Here is a 20,152-nt window from a genome sequence, read left to right as displayed (position 1 = left end):
AACCATATCGAATGCCGACGATTATTAATCGCGGATCACGGATCGCGGAGCTTGTACGGGCCGACGGATGAGGATTGAACCTTCCAAGGTTGGATGTATCAGTTCTCAAGGGGTCATTGATTCTGAGGGTTAGTAGGGAAAGTTGAGGATGGTATGGAGTACTTAGTACATATGTAGTTAAGTTACCTAGGTAGAACTAGTCTGAGGAATATGGAGAATATTATGGGGAAAGGTGCTTTTTAAGAAGCACGCAACTTGAGATAAAAATAGAACACTTTATCCCCAGAAAATCTAGATTTATCAATCTCGGCATTTGTAGATCTATTCAAGGGCAAGTAGACTATAATAATATACTTAGTATACATTCTTCAACATACATTTATATACTCGTTATATACTCGTCCACAGTCACCTACCTGTAAGAGGATCAATAAAAATTAACTAAAAAAGACCTATCTTGATCATATCTGCAAATCAACTTTTATCATCCCCAAGTTATACTTCATTATGTGTATATGGATAATAGTAGGACATTCGAAGTTATAGTTGAGGTATCATGTGATTCATGCTACTGGAGCTGGGCTTAGTTCAGCACCCTCATTAGCTGGGAAGCTCTGGAGAGCTCCCTCTCTTTTACATCCCTCTTCATGTTCTGATTTCAAGTGTACGACGATAGCAACTATGAAGACAGCTCGGGTCTCACCTGCACCAGTTAATCCAGACACCGGGAGTAAGGCGACTGTCAAAGACGCAGCGAGTTCGGGACGTCTCACAGGCCCAAGTCGCCAACAACCCAAAGCCCCTCCATCCCAGCCTTCAGAGTCGAAGATTGTTCGACTGAAGCTCACAAAACCAAGACCGCCCAGACCCAATCCTCAAGAAGTGGACTGGGATGAAGATCTTCGCCCTACACCCAATGAGATAGTTGAGAAGAAAGGAACCCGTGGAGGAACCTCCGTAGTCGATACAGACCCGAACCGACCGAAGACAGTTGCCAAAAACACAGGAAGCAAGCGAACAATACCATCAAAGCCACAAACAACCTCGGCCAAACGCAGGAAGTCAAACACGAAGAAGAGTACTACTACCAAAGAGGGTAGCACCAGAGGGCCACAATTGCCATTGTTAACGCTTACTGCAGGCACTTTGCCTCCTGCAGCCCCTCTGGGTAATAGTGGGCCTCCTGACACGGGCCCTTTGGACGGGCAAAGCAAAGACCATGCCGCGAAGCGCAATACGAATGCGCCCGAAGCTCCGCACCGACCTTCGCCACTGACAGAGGGCCACAACAAGCGTGGAAATACCGGCACGGGGGGTGTCATAGTCGAGATAAGAAGTTGCACATCGGTGACGACCAGTTCATCCTCAGATTTCGAAGATTATGGCCAACGACCGTCCCGTACTTCTAAAGTCAGCATCCTAGAGCATCGGGCACAGTCCAATGGACAAACAAGTAAAGACAAAGCTGTTCATATGATGCCCGGTGTATCCTCAAGTTCTGACGCCGATCTCAAAGGACCGTCTCACACAACTACTTCAAAGGTCACCATCCTGGAGTCAAGAGCACTTTCGAAGAAACAAAACAGCCAGATGAAGACAGCTCATGAGAAGAGTCATCGCAAATATCGTGGTAGAGCAGAGAGTGTTGGCAACAAGCTGATGCTTGCACTCCACGGAACAGAACCTTCTCAAAATGAACCAGTCAATAAACAAGCTGCACCACTCGTCATATCATCTGATCCAGTACAATCTGAGGAATCTCCCCAAAAGCAGCAGTCCGAGAAAATGCCGACCGACACAGTGTTGGAGCCTCCGAAGATCGAAAGCGTACTGGACGGAACAATTCCAGTTGAGATGCACCAAAACCAAAATGAGCCTGAGACTGTTAATCCAGCATTGATTGCCAAGACACTTCCGCCCAAGGAGGAGGAGATAGAACAGGCAGATGACACAGGCTTCTGGAGGCTTCTGGGTGATGACAGGATGTCTACAGCGAGCTCCACAGACTTTGAAACCGGCAGAGGCTTGCTAGGTGATGGCCCTTCAATCCTTGATTACCATATGGGAATGGAACATATCCCCGGATTTGCAACCTTGCAACCCATAAGATCCGCACCAACCACCTCTTCACACGGCACTAACATCTGCGAAAGCCAGGCGGATAGCTCGTTGGAGACTTCAAATGTGGGCAAGTTCGATGAGTTCACAGCAGGACGGATTGAGGGACGTGGGAGCCATACTCCGGAGTCTCAAAAGCCTCTTCTCACCAATGAATCCCTAATGGAACTGAATTCCGCTTCTCCCCAGCTCCCAAAATCAGTCCCAAAGACTAGTATTGTCGACAGCAACGGTAGTCCTCGACTCATACCCCAGTCAGCCAAGAGTATGGTTGCGCCTCAGTTTGACCTGGATGACGAAAAGGGTCACGAAGAGACAACCAGTGACTCTGACGCCAGTCCAAGTGAATACTATCGAAAATCGTCCAGTATCTCCACCGAGAGCAAATACGAGAGACTCATGTGGACCAAGTTCCAGAGAGACATGTTCCTGGAATATGGAATCCAAACGGAAAAACTGGCGAGATCTCACCCATGGCCGCCGCCTAAAAAGCACCGCCCATCATTTTCTCAGGAAGATACTGCTGAGGTGGCCAAGTCGGAGAAAGCACCGACGATTGAAGCGAGTTCTTCACAGAGAACAATCGACGAGAGAGCATTAGGTGGTGCTCCTTCAAAGAATCACGAGTACCTTGACCAATCATTCTGCACAGATATATCGGCGTCAACGCAACCCGCTGCTAAATCGCACCAAGCCTCTACGATGGGCGATCATGACGATATGGAATGGATATCAACTTTGCAAGTGGCGCAGAAGGACGCACATCACCTGCTTCAACAAACTAATTCGGTTAGTCAAAATTGTCTATGCGCACGTAACCATGTTAACTGGGAATTAGCATTTGTCCACTCAGCTGGCAGCAGAAAAGGCCACTGTCAGTCGAGTCCTGGAGATCTACCGAGAGGGGTGTAGTCGGATCCTTGATGACCTGTTCCAGGCGCAAGAAGAACGAAATGCAGCTATACCGGCAGCAAATGCAATCCGTCAAGGAACAACATGCAGATATATGTCAAGACCTGGTTCGTGGACTGCAGGAGCTCGACCGTCGGGTGCAACAAGGGCCAATCTGAAGGACGCGGAAGGCTAGAGGGTGACACTAGGCTCAGCAGTATTGCATGCAAGGAGGTTCTCATATCAATATTAATATAACATTAATATAACATTAATATAACATATTAATATATTTATGTCCACATTTTCCCACAATTTTTTTATAATGCGCTCGCCGTGATTGGAACTCCAGCGCCGGGCGAGATTCACCGAGGATCACGTGGAAATTCTTATACTCTGAGCTTTTGACTCATTCACGAGCCGTTTCTTTTTTATTTTTTTATTTTTAAAAGGAATTGATATCCTTCTGTTCACTGCAATTACTCTCCATTTCTCCCAATTGCCCTCTTAAGACCTGCCCTCTTCATCTTCTCCCCCCTCCTCTGCCTCCGATGTCGGTGAGTCGAGCCCCTCATTGATCGTAAATTTCACATTGCTGACGTCGCCAATTCCACAGTTCTTCATTGATAACCCTAATGTGGGCAACCACGATCATTTGGAAGACTCTCGCAGTAAGTCTGGCAGTATTTTACTCGTAATTGGTCTCTAACAGCTTTAGTTCTCGGCTACAACCCTCTCACCCCTCCCAATCTCCTCCAACATGAGATCGCATTGACCGAGAAGTCACGACAGACCGTACTCCAGGGACGTAAAGAAGCCGTCGAGATTGTCCATGGCACAGATACCCAGCGCCAGCGTCTGATGGTAGTGATCGGACCATGCTCCATCCACGACCCAGAAATGGCCCTCGAATACTGCGATCGCCTACTGAAGATGAAGGAGAAGTACGCCGACGATCTGCTGATCGTGATGCGCTCGTACCTCGAGAAGCCACGCACAACCGTCGGCTGGAAGGGTCTGATCAACGATCCCGATATCGACAACAGCTTCCAGATCAACAAGGGTCTCCGCGTATCGCGCCAGCTCTTCGTCGACCTGACCAACAAGGGCATGCCCATCGCCAGCGAGATGCTCGACACAATCTCCCCCCAGTTCTTGGCCGACTGTCTGTCGGTCGGTGCTGTCGGTGCACGCACCACCGAGTCCCAGGTCCATCGCGAGCTTTCCTCCGGTCTGTCCTTCCCCGTCGGATTCAAGAACGGCACCGACGGCTCGCTCGATGTCGCTGTTGATGCTATTGGCTCCGTCAAGCACCCCCACCACTTCCTGTCCGTCACTAAGCCCGGTGTTGTCTCCATTGTCGGAACCGTCGGTAACCCTGATTGCTTCGTTATCCTTCGCGGTGGCAAGAAGGGCCCCAACTACGATGCTGCCAGCATCGCGGATGCTAAGTCCAAGCTCTCTGCTAAGGGCATGCGTCCCCGTCTTATGGTTGACTGCAGCCACGGTAACTCCGAGAAGAACCACAAGAACCAGCCTAAGGTCGCTGCTGTGCTTGCTGAGCAGCTTTCTGCCGGTGAGGATGCTATTATGGGTGTTATGATTGAGAGTAACATCAACGAGGGTGAGTCTTTCGCGGATTTTGCTATCTATAGAGAGCTGTTTGTACTGACTTGCGCTAGGCAACCAGAAGGTCCCCGCGGAGGGCAAGGCCGGTCTCAAGTACGGTGTCAGTATCACGGATGCTTGCATCAACTGGGAGGATACCGAGTCAGTACTGGAGACTCTGGCTCAAGGTGTTCGCGCTCGTCGCGAGAAATCGGAAACGAAATAAGCTGTGTTGAGATAATCAAGTTAATTATGACATTTCTTAAGCGTGTCAAAGTGGATAAAAAGTTCAATGATATTACTTCTTTCGGCCTTGAAACTCAACATTCCATAGTAATTTTCCCACTACAGCTTCTATCAGCATAGCGAAATATTCCTACTTTGTACGCATTCTCTCTATAGTGGAGATATGGGGCCAAAGTTAGCCCTATGCCGTCATCAGGGTCCACGGCTATCTCGTTAAAGCCGACCTCGGGCCCTGGCCTAAAATGCTTATATATCTTGGAAGATCTTCAGGGGAGCTAAAAAGAGGAGACAAATCATATTCGCTACGTAATTTTTCCTTTTTCGAAAATATTAGCTATTCGTACATAAAGTTACATGTTGACCGTCAGTTGGATATGCGTCGAGTTGGCATCAGTTCAGTTGGCATCAGTTCAGTTGGCATCAGTTCAGTTGGCATCAGTTCAGTGGGCATCAGTTCAGTTGGCCTCGGTTTGGTTGACATCAGTTGGATTTGCGTCAGTTGGGTTCAAATTAGCAGAGGCCGCATTCGATGGTCTGGCCGGTTTGAAGATAGAATATCGAGGCATGCTTGCGGGGAGCTCATCGACCCTTACGAACGGCCAAGGGAGCCAGTAAGCGACATTGTTTATCAATGTCACACTCTTCGCCATGAAACCATTTGCACAGTCAGAATATCGAGGAAATAGATTGTACCTTAACCGGCAACAGAGTAGATTCAACGCTTCCCGCTTAATCAAGTAGCGGAAGTAGAATCCGTCAATGGAGCCCAGAGAACCGCGTTCAGCATCAGACACATGCACTCCATGGTAGGAGAAGGTTTGAAGAGAAGGGTGAGAGCCTCTTTCTTTGTGTCTCATTAATGTCTCCAATGCCTTGAGTGTTTCATATTCGAATAGCATCCAATCTGACTCTAGCCAGAGGTCGGAGCTTATATGAAGGGCTTCAAGAGTTGGTGGCAGTACATCCCGAAGCTTGAAGGGGCGTCTACCCAACCGACGAGCAAGTAGAGCGGTAAAGAGACCGATTTCAGTTTGGGAAACTCGTTCAAAAAGCCACGAAAAGCCTTCCCACCTTCATGCGCCGGACTCAGAAGGAAGGTTTCGCGACAACATGGGAGAATCTCCACGTTGAGAGAGAGATGCTTGATCGATTGTCCTCGAATTTGTATGGCATGAAGGAGGCACTCGGGATCCCAGAGAAACTCGCCTGTTGCCCGGCATTTGTAGGCCAAGCCCACATGCAAGGACTCCAGATATGGCAGTTGAAACAGTAGTGTAGCGATGTCCTCGGGCGTTGCACGTGTCTTGGCAATAACAAGACTGCGTAAGTTTGGCAAATTCAAGGATCTTCGCGGCGTCTGCGGAGGGAAAACACAGAGTCCCACCACATTATGGAGCCATATCTCGAGAGTGTTCAAGGAAGGAAGGTGGAACCAGGGGATGAATTGACAGGTATTGATGAGGCTGACACCGTCACGGAACTCCGAGAGAGGCAAATTGCTTCCATAGTCGGCCATTTCCAATTTCGAAAACCGACTAAGTGCGCCAGGGGGTGCGTCGCCGAAGAGAGAATGATGCAACATTTCCCCAGGGAAGCCACCCTCCAGCACGAATGAATAGTCCAGTCGAAGGCTGCGAAGGTTGTGCAGTTGCGAGATCAGCACTGTGGCGTAGACGTGCGGGTCTCCATCAAACAGTCTTGCCTGCCATCTGGTAACAGACTTTGACGGGTATTTCGCCTTTCGAACAGCCCTCCGTGACCAGCTGAGAGTGGGCCGAAATTGTAGCATCAACTTAGCCCAGCCAGCCACCCCTCCTTTGGGGAGGAAATCCTCTGTTCGCTCGGGCCCCACGTCCCACCATACAAAGCTGACATGCCAGATGTAGTCAGCCAACTCTGGTCGCTCGGAGATAGTCCGCAAGAGGGCCATTATTTTGTTGGTCGGGGGATTCCTCCAGTCCCAATGAATGTTTCGATACAGGAAGAGTTCAGTTGAGTTACGAATGTCGTGGGAAACTCGTGACAGGTTATTCAAATCCTGTTTTGGTAGATACCCTAGTATCTGTACCCAGCAGTCGCAAGGGAGACGGGTGAGGGGAGTTGAGCCCATCGTTAATGGCTGTCACGTCTGTACGAATAGAACCAGATAAAGATTGAGACTGATTGATTCAAAACATAATTTGTGAATGTCAACTTACTGGTGCACCGTGTAAAACTGGCCAGGGAACTATTGAGAACCCTGAAAGGTGAAGCGACAGTGAAAGGTACAAGGGAAGATGGAAGAGACAGATGGATAGAAAAGAGAGATGAGAGATGCGAAAAAGAAGGATGGATGGTGACGGAAGAGAAGAGAAGAGGAAGAGACAAGAGACAACGAGACAAGATTGAACGAAAGAGGAAGGAAGAGCAAATTTGCTAAAACGGACACCTCGAAACCTGATATATTCAGTAAGTATATGTATATTAATACAAGGGAATCTTAAAATCTATAATGCAAGCTGCAAAAGACGAACGCCGAACAGACGGATCCTGATGTATCCCATGAACACCAGCAGCACAAGGCTTGACATCTTCCGAATAGCGACCAGCACCATATCGACCCGCGAACCCAGACTTCACCTCCTCGAACTTCCGCTTCCTCGAGCCCTGCAATCCACCCAAACCAGTCCTCTGAACGATACCAAGATCCTTCACTCCACCATCAGAACCAACACCAAGAGACCGAGTAGGAACATCACCAGTATCAATATCCAAAACCGTGCCTTTGCCATCATCCCCAAAAGCCCAAACCCTAACACCACCCTCGGAAGACTGCAAAGCAAGCTCCACAGTCCCCTTAACAGAGCCAATCTCCTTGCCATACATCTTAAACGGCCACATCATAGCTGTGGGCCGATAGGAGACAGACAAAAGGAACTCCCAATCCCCATTCTGGTTCTGCACCAGACTCTCACCACGCTTGCGGGACCGCTCCAAGTCAACGTACCAGTCGAGCGCGAGATCGCTGGTACCCATTACCCCGTCGCATTGGCGCTCACGCTCTTTGCGGATCACGTTGAATACGTCCAAGGGAATGGAGTACAGCACGAGGCGGTCGCCGTAGGCAGCGACAACGCGGAGACCCCAGCGGAGGTCGGAGCCCGCGGTGAAGGTTGTTGGGACTGGGAGGTCTGCTGGTGGCGGTGTTGTGTTTGAGGGAGATGGGGATGGGGGTGGTGTCTTGGTCTGTCGGTTTTGGGCGCTTGAGAAGGCGGAATACAGACGAATGCACGGGTTAGGCTTGTTGGCCCGCCGATTGGAGAGTCGGTACCTATACATAGTAGGCTTGTGCGTGGCTCGATGAACATGATGTGGAAGCCGTCATTAATGGGGACGGCGCGATAGTGGTGGCAGTGTGTTGCGCGGACGAAGCTGCGGGATGGGGTATGTGGAATGCGGCGGTTGTTGAAGGTCTGGATATCGGCGAGGAAATGGAATTGGCTGCTTTTTGGGTCGAGTTTTGGTGATGTTGAGAAGGATGAAGATGAAGGGGAGGGCGAAGGGGGGGCATTTGCATTCGTACAAGCCTGGTCCTGATAGCGAGGAAATGAGACGTAGCTCGTTGGGTGTTTCAGGACTACTTGGGAGGAAATGAAGGATTTCGGAGGGTTGGGGGAGGGTGAAGTGTTTGCGTTGTTCATTGCGTTTTGTCTCGTTCACACTGTGGATTTCGATGCCCGCAGCGCAGCCGAAGGCGACTATCGGCCTGCCGGGACATAGAGCAACCGTTCGGGGTGGGTTGTCCACAGTGCAGATGTTGTAGAAGAAGTGGCGGGATGAGGTGGCTCTGCTATTAGAATGAGACCCCTTGGTAGCTGACTCCTTGACCCAAGCCATATCCATGTTGCAGACCATGCCAACGCGGTTGCAAAGCAATGCAGCGATGGTGAATTGGGGCTTGCTGGTATCGATGGCTGCTGAGAGAACATCGAATGGACACGAGATGCGCGAGACTAGCGCCAAGTCATCATTGCCGAAGTCTGTTGATGTTGGCCTAGACTTTCGACCCAGAAGAGTATAAATATAGATCATGCAGCCTGTCGTCACGAGCAGGTAGTTGCTGCAACTGCTGATGCTGAAAGTTGACACCCCCGACCCTTTCCCTTCGGCCATCTGCCAAACCGGTTGAAGTTGAGCGTGGGATTTTCTTCTGGTAGAATCAGACAGACTTGAAAAGTCTACCACAGCGGTAGCCAAAAAGCCCGGCTTCTCGATATTCAACTTCCGCCCCGAAAGGAGACATTCTGTCGCAAAGCGACGACTCATTCTCCAAACCTCACTCTCATCTAACCGGGAGATGCGTGGCGTTTGGCGGTCTTGTAGCCATGCATCCCACCACCCTGCTCTTTTCAACATATTCTCAAGTAGCTTGTGATTTAAGCTAACCCGCATCCACTGTGAGCATGTCCGCCGGGCGTTGTCAAAGTCCCGCGGTGTCAGCATGGTAAAAATCTCCAGTAGAATCTCTGCTGGTGCAATATTTGCAGCGGAGGGGGATGAGCTGCTTGGTGAATTGCATTTTGAAAGATGTCGATTCCGTGACATATATCGTGTTTCATATTTCTTCAAAACTGAGGGTATTGACCTCGTTGATCTTTGCTTGGTGTGCGTTGAGGCATTCGTTGATACTTGACGGGCATAGTCTTGACTTGAAGACCGCAGCGCAGGCATGTTGATATACCCATCCACCAAAGAGAGCGACTTAATATCCACCAGTGACGCTTAGTCTCTTTGTTCAGTTCCAGAACATTGCTTGGAAATCAAACGTCGGGATTGAATCAATGTGAATTTGACGGCAATTAATTGATTGGTGTCCAGAACAGAAGTGCCTTCAGTCGAAAATAGTACACCAAGTAGCAAAATCCAAGATTGCAACTGAGTGACGCAAAGACCGGGCGGAAAAGAGATCTTCACACCAAGTTATACAACCAACACCTAAGTGTTCACCCGCGGATAAATCGTCTAGAGCAGTAGTAAGCCCACTGTCTGCAATTTCTCGAACCCGAACTGCGAGTAATTTTAATTCGAGAAGATTGTTCACTCACTTTTAAGAAAAGTTCACACACAACTTGTGATACTAAGGTTTGAATGAAGAACGTGCCAAGTGCAAGGTTGTATCGGCCTCACGTCTGAAAGCGGTGCAGCGACGGGAAATTGATATGATAAAATGAAACCTAACAGATTCGAGGGCGAGGCAAGGGCTGACTTGTTTAATTAAATACTGCACCTCACCATTTCCAGAGATAACAAAGTTAACTAAGTTTGCCATCTAGTTAATTTTCAATTACAATTTACCGTTCTGACGTCGACACTTACCAAGTAGAACGAGTCTAGGGCGCCTGAGATGTCACGGAAGTCCGACGAAAAAGTGGAGCACGTCAAGCGACATGTAAGAAACGAATATACCATTTTAGGTAGGTGGTTAATACTAGTGCTTGTATGATGATGCAGTCATGCAGTCGATGCAGTCAATGCAGCTACTGTCATTCCACTATGGAATGGACATCTGGACATTTGGAGGCAACGGGGGGTGGTTTAGGGTTTAGTGATCCATGGGCCTAACTACCAAGCTTAACTTTATGCATCCAAGTTTGTTCCATTTCCATGGTTCAATTCAATAACTTACTAAGGCACCGTAGCAGCATTGAAGCTCCGTTACAACCCAGGAAAAAGAATCCTCGTTCAAAAGGAAGAAAATCCACTATCAATCTGCAACACTGACATTCCAGAGGATCTCGGGAAAGGAATTAAGGAATGCGCCCCGGATGCAGCGCATGGCTTGGCACTTAGTCGAACCTCACCGCTTACATGCATGTGTCTCTAATCGTATGATGATGATCATAACAATAACACAATATTAAGATCATTGGATTAGTATTTAGTTCACCATATCCCACATTCCTTAACGCCCAAGGATAGTTTGTTTTGTCTCTGTTCTTTTCTTACTGTTTCATCTCCTCACCGCAAGAGAGACAACTGTGCCACCCCCCACTGCTCAGGAATGTGCCCCGACCATGTGGACCCAAGGGATTCCAGAAGACGGCGATTCCGTAAGTGTTCGAGGTATGTCCGCGACGAAGGTTAGATCGAATGATCGAATCGATTTGCAGATTCAACCTTCGGATGCAAAGAAGGGTGATATTGTATTGTTTTCATTATCGATGTCTAACTATAGGTCACAATGCTGATGTGACCCCTAGCAGAATGATGTCTCAGACCACACCATTGAAGTCAAATCTTTAGACACCCTTTTTCTTGGGATGACTGCACTAATTACATACATAATACGGGCTGCATTGGCCAGAGAGGAAACATGGGAGCTTTCTCGCTCTTTCTTCGGTTAGACTTTGTATTGACTTCGTGCTCAGACACTGCCACGTTTCCCGCGGGCTTATTTTGGAACTGAGGAATGCAAGAAAAGAGTAAACCTAAGCGAACCCGATATCTTTACCGAGGAATCCGACGAGATGTGCCTCAGTGGAGCCTGCATTATGTGTCCGAAAAGGCAGCCGCTCACGCCTGACGGGTAAATAGCCCACATTATTACAAAGCACGAAATCCAGAGAGCAACAGTACTGTACAGACTCTATATTCGACTCTGACATGAACACTGAAACATACAAACAGAACGATTGGAAAATCAAATAACAAAATTCAGCTACTGCGCGGGAGGGGAATAGCGAGGGACAGGCGAGACGAGCCCGACAGAAGGAAAGCGAACATGTCACGCAAGGATATCATAACCATGAAAATATACCAGAACAGGATAGTGAAATGCGAACGAGGTATCAATATCGTAAAACATGACGGGTCAAAAACATATGCAGGGAAAAAGAGTGTATTAACAAACAACACAAGGATAGATCATGCACATCTGGGAATCCACGCAACCCGGGGAATCAAACATTCTGTGTCTGATGAACCTCGAACTCGGATGCGCCATTCCCATTGCCTCGAGCCGGGTTGCGACCAGGAAGCCAGGCAGCATGCAGCGGGACAATCAAGCTCGGGTTGACGTACTTCTTTAGCCGCAATTCGAGGTCCTGTCCGCCAATATGGATGGGAAGGCTATCGCGATCCAGGCCTGATGGCGGTGAGAGGGTCGAAGAAGGCGAGGGGAGATGTCGCCACCACCCGGCTGGTCCCGATTGATACTCTTGAGGGCAATAAATTTCATCAAGGGCTCGTATGTACGCCCGAACCAGTATGAAAACCAAACGGTGAAGCCTAGAAGTGGCACCAGGAGTAGTGACCGGGTGATGGCTCGGCGCAGAGCCAGAACGCCAATCATGGCCAGCTGATGGACCAATAGCCCCACGAATACGCGATTGCAAATCATTGGCCACGCGCGGCCAGTGGAATGTTGCTGGTGATCCATGGCATACAGCAGTTGGTATTTGTAGATAAATTTGCCGACTGTGAAGTAGATCAGGCCGAACAGGCAGATCAGCCACGAGCTCGGGAACACACTGTAAACCACGCAGATCACCAATATCAAGATGGTTTGCGGGATGGAGAACCCGTAGCTGAACTTGGGAGGAGTTGACAGCTCCGCATATTCCCGTGGCGTGCGTGCCGACAGGAATTGGAAAGGGTATAGTGCGACACTTCCGAATTCGAGGAGTCGGAAGGGGAAAAGGCCCAACCCTGAAGAATCAACAGGTTGATGTAGAACGGAGCCAGGCCTTCGAGGGAATTGGCTAATGCGAGGGCAATTGTTGTAGAATCTTTGAATGCATCCCGAAGACTTTCCCAGAACCCATAGAAACCACTCGCTGTTCCAAACACCGTGAACAGAAGGAACAAATTGAAGAACGAGAAGAAGAAATTCTTGGAGATAACGGACAGCTCGACATCACCACGTGAAACCATTCCTTGGTTGTTTGACAGCCCTGCCAAGAGAATCAGTGATTTGAACAACTACATGAGGGGGATTATTCGATGGAAAACTTACACTCGTACAGATAAGGCACAGCCACCGTCAACAGCGAGAATGCGAGGGTAGGCAATCCCGTTTGAACCAACGATTTGATGATCGGATGTTCCTGGAGGAATTCTGCCAGCCGGGGGACAATCGTCTCAAGGGTCTTCAGCTCCAGCAATGAGGCGATAGGGACCAAGAGGACAGACCAAAACACGGTGAGGAATCCAATGACGAAGGTGATGGACCACGACTGAACCATTCGTCGAGTACGAGACAAGTAAGTATTTTTCCAAATAACATCTGCCGGCGCCGGCGCAAGCCGAGCAAACATTTGCATCGGGTGTGGATCAAGGATCGCTTGGACAAGCATTTGAGATGCGGCGATTGACTCCATCGTCACGAAAGCAATCTCAGTAGTACGGTATTCTTTCTCTCGGGCGTTTTGGATATATTCATCAATCTTCCGTAGTTGTTCTTCATAGTAATCGATTGCATCGATCATCCGGAAACGAAGCTTGAATGGACCATACCAGACACGAACTTTGGGTCTTTCATTCGAATAAACCGAAACATGGTCGTTATCATGTTCGGACAAGAGCCCGGATCGCTCATCGTCTGCATCACGGGGTTGTTGCTCGGTCAGCGGCAATGCATTTCCATCGCTCTTTGGTCGCTTGTATCCTATATGTTTTGTCCATGCTCTCTCAAGTTCACGGATGACTTTCATTCTTTCGTCGATCAATTCGTCCAGCTCGCGCCACTTCCGGCATACGGTGATGCTCTCAACTTTGCCGACTCGCAGGCCTTCCACAAATTCTTTGATCTTATCTTCGGTTCCCAAGTCGTGCGGGATACCGGACAAGCGAATGGTGCGGTCAGTGGTGCTGGTCTGATTCCCGAGATAGGTTTGCCGAGTGCGGATGATTACTTTCGTCTCGTCAAGAAGCATATAGATGGCCAAGCCACTGAAAACATATGCGAACAAAACATAAATCCACAGATATGCAGGGTCTGTAACCGGCTTTTCCTTTTCGTTTCCATCAATTGGACTCGTGGTCTTGTTGCCAGGGGGGTTATCCCAGCCAGGAACTCCATATTGACCGGTGTATTTGTAGTGCATAGGGAGGATGATGGCAACAGCGAAGATAAAGACAGCCAAGAGAAACCGGATCGCAAACTTGAAGAAAGACAAGAACTACCCAGAGATGCAAGTTAGCAAGTGTCCATACATTGTGGTAGAGAAGCCAAAGCATTCGAACATACGACATATGCATCTAGGCCCGCAGACTGGAGCACTTCTTCTTCTGTAATCTGATGGAGAACGGGTATCCAACCGAAAAGGGTATCTGGAAGCTCAGGTAACCGCGAAGCAGCATTTCTTTGTCGTCGTCGCGCGGCATACAACTCGGTCCATTTTGGTCGTAAGATCTAGAAGCAGTCAGCGATCAAAACCTACACCCTATAGCAATGGAGCACGTACACAGAACGCCAAAAAGGCACTGAGACCCAACGCGGTGCTAATCACGAATTGCGTGTACAGATCGCGCTGTTCCTTCACCGGATCGTTGGGACGCCACGGCCTCTTACTTCCGTCATCGGGCCCGTCGGCAAGTAACGTCAGCGCAGCGGAGGCCGCTGATGCCGTGAGAGACATGAATCTGTTTTATAAGGAACCTCTGCACTCCGGGTTTCTGTGGTGACTTCGACGAGCGAGGGGCTGTCGGAGCTAGTAGTTCGTCAAGGGCATGCGGGAGGATTCCGTTGATCGCTGAAATGGCTGACGTCAGGGAGATGGGATGGTCAACTGTCGGGGATGATTCGATTGCTGCTTGGGCTGCAAGAGTTGTTCAAGTACTTTGGTATGGTTTTCGAGAAGAGATCGTGAACAATCGGTGAGTTTCCCCTTTGTTGTCTCCTGTTCACCAAACCTTCAATGACGGCTTCCGGAGCCGGCTGCATATAGCTGAGTCATCGTTTATGCGCATAACACCAGGACTTCATCCAACTACATATAAGAGAGACGCTTAAAAAAAGATTGAAAACAAGAAATACGTATAAACAAGCACAAGCGTTTAAATGAGAACATTTAAATAAGGACCTATAAGTCTTTAATTAACGACCATTTATTAGAATATTTCTTTTAGTGCTAAACTAGGATTTGGTCACTGACCAAGATTCGAGGGTAACCAAGCCTTTTGGGCTCGAAAAGTGCGATCAAATCTGGCCTCGGGGGTATAGAAATAGGTATCTAATTTAAATTACAATAAAAGATTACATGGTGCAACCGTGAATCTAGTTAAAGCGCTAAAAAAAAATCTCTCAATGCATGATATCTAATATGTGTTTAGATGAATATCCAATTGATCGTGTATCCAAAAGTCAAAAGCAAATCTAGGAATGCTTCGATGCGTCATAGTAAAGGTCGAGCAGACATCCAGCGGACCAGGATTGGGTGGGTGACTATATGTTTGGTTAGCACTGTACAAAACGAGAAATATATCAGAACGAAAGTAGCTCACCGAATCATTACAATGCTCCCCAGCCTTGTTCGTCAATTCTGTTAGCCCTTTCCACGGGCTCTCTCGCAATGCCTTCTTGCAACCATCAAGTCGTCGGGTGACTTGCTGGAAGCATTCAGTCCGTTCCTCAGGCGTCTTTCGGCGCAGGAGATCGAAATGCAGCAGAGCACGGAGGAAATAACCGCGTTGCCAGACCCACTCTGGACCCTGATGGTAATTGCGACCCTTGGCAGTCGCAAAGTCATCGGAGTCATCGGAGTTAACGTAGTATGGACGGTAGTTGAGGTCATATGGGTCCAGTGTCGCCATTCCCACAGGGCCCACAATTGCGGAGTCGGCAATTGACAGAGCGACTAGTGCCTTTGCAGGCGTGAATAACTCCGGAGCGACCGACATTGCGATGGGGAAGTTGGCGCGGAGCTGGTAGTCTTCGTAGGGCTTGCCAGACTTATATAAATCCTTGTAGATTCCTCGGCGGTTGACAACTTTTGCGTCCACGTCGTACTGACTATCTTCGCTGGGATCAAGGGGGACAAAGTAGCACCGCTCGAAGTTGTCCTTGATTTTGCGGGCCCATTCGGCAAAAGTAATGTTCTTGCCATCGCCGATATCGACGCCCTCATGGGGATAGACCTTGGATTCGTGGAGACGTGCAACCCATGCTAGAGCGCTGTAGGCGAGGCCGGTAATCTCGATAGCAGCACCATCACGGGGAGTACCAGGGAAACCCTTATTCCCAGCCTTAGTGCTTTCTCCCATCTTGTCTTGCCAAGTGCCACAGTTATTCTGGTTGCCACCGAAAATTAGACCCGTTGACCAGTCAACCTTAACGTCGATCTGGAAGCCTTCGGGCTTCATCTGGCAGTCAAGGTCGGGACCAGCATTGTATTCCCTGAAAGACATGCCAGAAGCGTGTCTTTGGAAGACCTCCTGGACGCACTCGAGAAGAGTTGGGGACTGAGAGTATGCCCGAGAATCATCGAAGGGCAACCAAGTGTCGTCATAAGGCAAGAAGCGTCTTGGGACTTTTTCTTGCAAGATATCAATGCCGTTTGGCGCCATTCCAATGTAATCCTGGATAGCTTGCATGAAGAACCAGACGGAGTCCCGAGAATTGTATCTCGGCAATTTTCCGCTACTCAGCAGATTGGGGATCATGCCGTGCTTCAGCACACTTGCAAAAGCGATAATATGCTCCTTAGCGTCATCAAAGCGTTGAGTGCAAAGGAATAAGCCACGGATGGAGATAAAAATATCTCTTCCCCAGCATCTTGTCCAGTCAACTGCAAAATGAGGCAGTCCGGCTGCAAGACTGGGGACCATCTTAGTGGGCCACAAGGATGCGGATTTCACGTAGCCAGTTTGTTGAACGCTGACCATAGCCAGTTGATGGATGAATTCCTGGCCGTGCCGCACATTGTCACCAAGGAGATGGATACCTCTCTTCCACGCAGCATTGTATGCAACCTGCACAATGATCGCGAAATACCTTGGGAAAAGGAAGTTGGGCAAGTTGCGGACAGCGTCGAACTTTCCTCGAAGCCATGCAGCAGGCTTTTTCAAGGCAAGATATCCTTCCTTGGAAGCTGCCTTCTCCATGCGACCAATAATGTAATCCAAAGCCCACTGACCTTCTCGCAAGTGATCGCAGAGTGGGTGGCCAAGTTGGTTGTACTTGATGATATCCTCAAGGACACTCCACCAGCCCTGAAGACCAGCATAGACCATAGGATCTTGCTTTGGAATGCTGTAAATACCATCCTGACCGTCGCTATAGTCTCTCTCTTCAGCTTCGCACCGGTATAGCACAAAGTTCAGATCAACCAAGCTGAGCTCAGAGAATGCGTCATCCGCGCCATTGGCGAGGTTGTTTTCAAATCCATCAGTATGATCTGCGCCAGGAATCCATGTCTCAAAAAGAGCAATAGACCCCGGAACAAGGGACTCCAGTGCGGAGATTTTGACGTCTTTGTCGTTTTGCTCGATCTTGGTGCCTTGTATGTCGCGGGTATGGCTGGGAAGGCCCTTCAAGTACTTGTCATCGGCTAGAACCTTTTCCTTTGTTTCTCCGCTGGCATCAACCTCAAGTTGCCACGATCCGATATGCTTGGCACTAGTACCGGCAATATGAGTGGGAGCGAGAATCGCGCCACTTTCATGGCCAGGAAACGCCGTATGTGCGATCAGGAAGATACCTTTTCTGGTCTTAGGGTGGACTCTGTGGACAGTGATAAATTCACCATCGTGATGGATGTGAGTTTCGTCATAGCCTTCAACACCCATCATAGTGTGGAGTTCATTTAGAAGCTTCTTGATACCACCAATCCCACCGTCTCCAGACCCGACGACAAGACTCCCAGAATCGGAGGAGGGAGAGACGTATTGTCGTGTCTCATGGACAAGATCGATGAGTTTGGGATAGACCTCGTCGTAGCCCATCACACTTCCAGTTGCAGAGGCACACATCGCCACAAGGGCAGCATTTGGGAGAGTGTCCCTGGCGTCGCGCTTCTGAGCAGGTAGCTCATTGTCATGGGTACAGTCCATGAACAAGGCTGGCACTGGACAGGGTCGAATATGAGTGATGTTTTCATTAGCCTTGCCAGACCTAGCTGACGCAATGGCATGACTACTGCCGGCAGAAGGTAAATCCATCTCAAAGCTACCGATCGGCTGACCACCATGACGGTGAACAAGGCGACTCAACTCTTCTGTGCTCCAAGCCTGCATGGCCTCGCGAATCAGAGCATTAATGCCCAAGCGTTTGACGAATACATAGTCGGCCTCCTCTGAGCCCGTGAACAGTTCCGCAAACACGGTCAAATCAGGCCGGACTTTGCGAGCTTCGTCCAGCAAATATTCTGCAACTACCAGCGGCGTCGAATGGCAATTATCGATTCGGAAACCGCCGAAGTACTTGGCCATAAGGCGGGTATACCGCGTCATAAAGTCCCAGAGGAAAGGACTATCTGCGGGAGAGGAGCCGTATCGAAGTTTAACGCAATCACCCCAGACAATGACTTCGCGGCGTAGGTAGGCCCTGGAATCAGGCCCGGCATTATCTTTCATGGCGTCGGCATTCCAGATCCAACCATTATTGACCAAGGCTAGGGCTTTGGGGCCGTGCTTCTTCGTGACATCATTGAGGGGAAGGTGGGTAAAGTAAGTCTCAATCAATGGATTTTCCTTGGTGACAGCACCCATCTTGGGACCATGATCCTCAATTCTGAGATACTTGATGCGATTGAACAGTTGGTCCATGATAACATCAACGTCTGCGTCATACTCCTTGTAGAATGGCAAGTTAGCCTCATCGAGGAGCTGGGACAAGTACTCTTCAACCTCAGCGAGGTTGGTCTGTCCCTCATTGTAATCCCCAAATAGAATATTCAAAGCAACTGCTCCAAACTTCGGATCGACAGCGCGGCCAAAACGTCCGAGAACCTGCTTGACGGATGGAATACCAATCTCGCGGAGAACGTTGGCTTGTTGCATGAGCGACCAGTTTTTGAACTGCTGCATTTCGTCCCGTTCGACGAGCGCAGGATCGACGGTTACATTGATCCATTCGTTCAAGATCTTCTTAAAGTCGCTCTTGACGTCGAGAACATAAAATTCCCATAGCCGAATTCCATCAATGGCTTCCTTGCGCGCCGCGTTCATGACTGTCACTAGATCTTCCTCCGTCTTGAACTCAGTTGGAAGACCGATGTCCTGGAGGTTATCGCTGAATTTCAAAAGCGCTGAGTCCAGGTCGAGGGCTGCCTCCAGCCATGGCGCGGTCTCCACGCTGTATCCAGACTCGGGATGCTCCTCCAGCCACTTGCTATTATTAGCTGTGTGGTTCCAGACCACATCAGTCAATGTGAGAAGACCATAATCTTTCTCCATCTTCGCAACCAAAGAAGAGACGTCATCTTCTCCATTAGGGAAAAAGGTGCTGTCGAATGCCAATTGATCAAAAATACTATAGGGCGAGTTGGACGAGCCACGCTGCATGAGCGGTGTGAAATGAACCATGTTATAGTTCCGCTGAGAAATTCCACGAAGGTGCCTGTCCCAGTCCGACGGGTTTTGACCCATGAACTTCGAGATCACTGAGAAGATGGAGAGTGCATTGAGCGGCACGTCTTTCCCTTGAAGGGTAAGTTTGGGCGACACATCGATGTAGTGAATAGGCGTCTTAGTCGGCTTCGGAACAGACACCTCCTCGACTGAGAACTCCGGTAGCGGAGAGAATGTTGTGTAGAAAGCAAACGCTCCCGCGGATGTCACGGGGATATCGATCTGAATGTTCTCGTTGAAGTTGGGCTGCAGTCTACTTCCGTTCAGCAACCACGACTCTCAATTTATATAACATATAAGAAAGAACTGGGAAGGTCTACCTGAACTCCCGGAATGAGCGACGTTCAAAGGGCTTTCCCTCCTCGGGAATATTAACCCAGAGACTGCCTTGTCGGCAAATGGAACTCGTTCCCTCGATGATGAATCGAAGCACGTATCCAGATTTCGGCGGAGGTGCCAGGTAGATGTATCCACCGGGCACATCTGGAGAACCGTCATCCTTCAGTGGTAGCAAGTAGACTTGACGTGGGGAGGCCATTGCGACGGGTCGATAACGATTGGATGAATCCGATCTAAACTACGTCTCGTGAGAGTACAGGAGAATCTGGAACGATTCACCCTACTTTCACTGCGATAGTGAAGAGAACAGAGAGGTGGGACTTCAGCGAATATTTAAGAAGATAAAAAAAAAGAGAAATGAAAAAGCAAGGAAGGAAAAGTCGGGCACAGAGGACACGGCGTT

General features: G+C 49.1%; 7 protein-coding genes across 7 annotated transcripts; 2 read left to right on the top strand and 5 right to left on the bottom strand.

The window, feature by feature from the left end:
- Positions 1 to 681: 681 nt before the first annotated feature.
- Positions 682 to 3,205, top strand: N7519_010182 (uncharacterized protein; the record flags this gene model as incomplete). The annotated part of the gene is made up of 2 exons (XM_057296955.1): positions 682 to 2,907; positions 2,957 to 3,205. 2 exons carry the CDS (start codon positions 682 to 684, stop codon positions 3,203 to 3,205), a joined length of 2,475 nt encoding a protein of 824 aa, XP_057144837.1.
- Positions 3,206 to 3,560: 355 nt separating this feature from the next.
- N7519_010181 (3-deoxy-7-phosphoheptulonate synthase) lies at positions 3,561 to 4,843 on the top strand (the record flags this gene model as incomplete). Its single annotated transcript, XM_057296954.1, has 4 exons — positions 3,561 to 3,566; positions 3,626 to 3,680; positions 3,728 to 4,633; positions 4,692 to 4,843. The coding sequence occupies 4 exons, from the start codon at positions 3,561 to 3,563 to the stop codon at positions 4,841 to 4,843; spliced, it is 1,119 nt and encodes a 372-aa protein (XP_057144836.1).
- Positions 4,844 to 5,791: 948 nt separating this feature from the next.
- N7519_010180 (uncharacterized protein) lies at positions 5,792 to 6,973 on the bottom strand (the record flags this gene model as incomplete). The annotated part of the gene is made up of 1 exon (XM_057296953.1): positions 5,792 to 6,973. One exon carries the CDS (start codon positions 6,971 to 6,973, stop codon positions 5,792 to 5,794), a length of 1,182 nt encoding a protein of 393 aa, XP_057144835.1.
- A 353-nt stretch (positions 6,974 to 7,326) lies between these two features.
- On the bottom strand, positions 7,327 to 8,181 carry N7519_010179 (uncharacterized protein; the record flags this gene model as incomplete). The annotated part of the gene is made up of 1 exon (XM_057296952.1): positions 7,327 to 8,181. The coding sequence occupies one exon, from the start codon at positions 8,179 to 8,181 to the stop codon at positions 7,327 to 7,329; it is 855 nt and encodes a 284-aa protein (XP_057144834.1).
- Positions 8,182 to 8,226: 45 nt separating this feature from the next.
- Positions 8,227 to 9,573, bottom strand: N7519_010178 (uncharacterized protein; the record flags this gene model as incomplete). The annotated part of the gene is made up of 1 exon (XM_057296951.1): positions 8,227 to 9,573. The coding sequence occupies one exon, from the start codon at positions 9,571 to 9,573 to the stop codon at positions 8,227 to 8,229; it is 1,347 nt and encodes a 448-aa protein (XP_057144833.1).
- A 2,228-nt stretch (positions 9,574 to 11,801) lies between these two features.
- Positions 11,802 to 14,480, bottom strand: N7519_010177 (putative DUF221 domain protein; the record flags this gene model as incomplete). Its single annotated transcript, XM_057296950.1, has 6 exons — positions 11,802 to 12,040; positions 12,097 to 12,371; positions 12,509 to 12,794; positions 12,857 to 14,021; positions 14,090 to 14,254; positions 14,307 to 14,480. The coding sequence occupies 6 exons, from the start codon at positions 14,478 to 14,480 to the stop codon at positions 11,802 to 11,804; spliced, it is 2,304 nt and encodes a 767-aa protein (XP_057144832.1).
- Positions 14,481 to 15,217: 737 nt separating this feature from the next.
- N7519_010176 (putative glycogen debranching enzyme Gdb1) lies at positions 15,218 to 19,948 on the bottom strand (the record flags this gene model as incomplete). Its single annotated transcript, XM_057296949.1, has 3 exons — positions 15,218 to 15,286; positions 15,346 to 19,663; positions 19,731 to 19,948. 3 exons carry the CDS (start codon positions 19,946 to 19,948, stop codon positions 15,218 to 15,220), a joined length of 4,605 nt encoding a protein of 1,534 aa, XP_057144831.1.
- Positions 19,949 to 20,152: the final 204 nt, after the last annotated feature.

Source organism: Penicillium mononematosum (assembly GCF_028829835.1).
Source record: "Penicillium mononematosum strain IBT 11891 chromosome Unknown utg000005l:1.0-9366267.0:1.0-9372171.0, whole genome shotgun sequence".
NCBI lineage: Eukaryota > Fungi > Ascomycota > Eurotiomycetes > Eurotiales > Aspergillaceae > Penicillium > Penicillium mononematosum.
The sequence above is the reverse complement of the archived record's forward strand: the minus strand, read 5'-3'. Positions and strand labels throughout refer to the sequence as shown.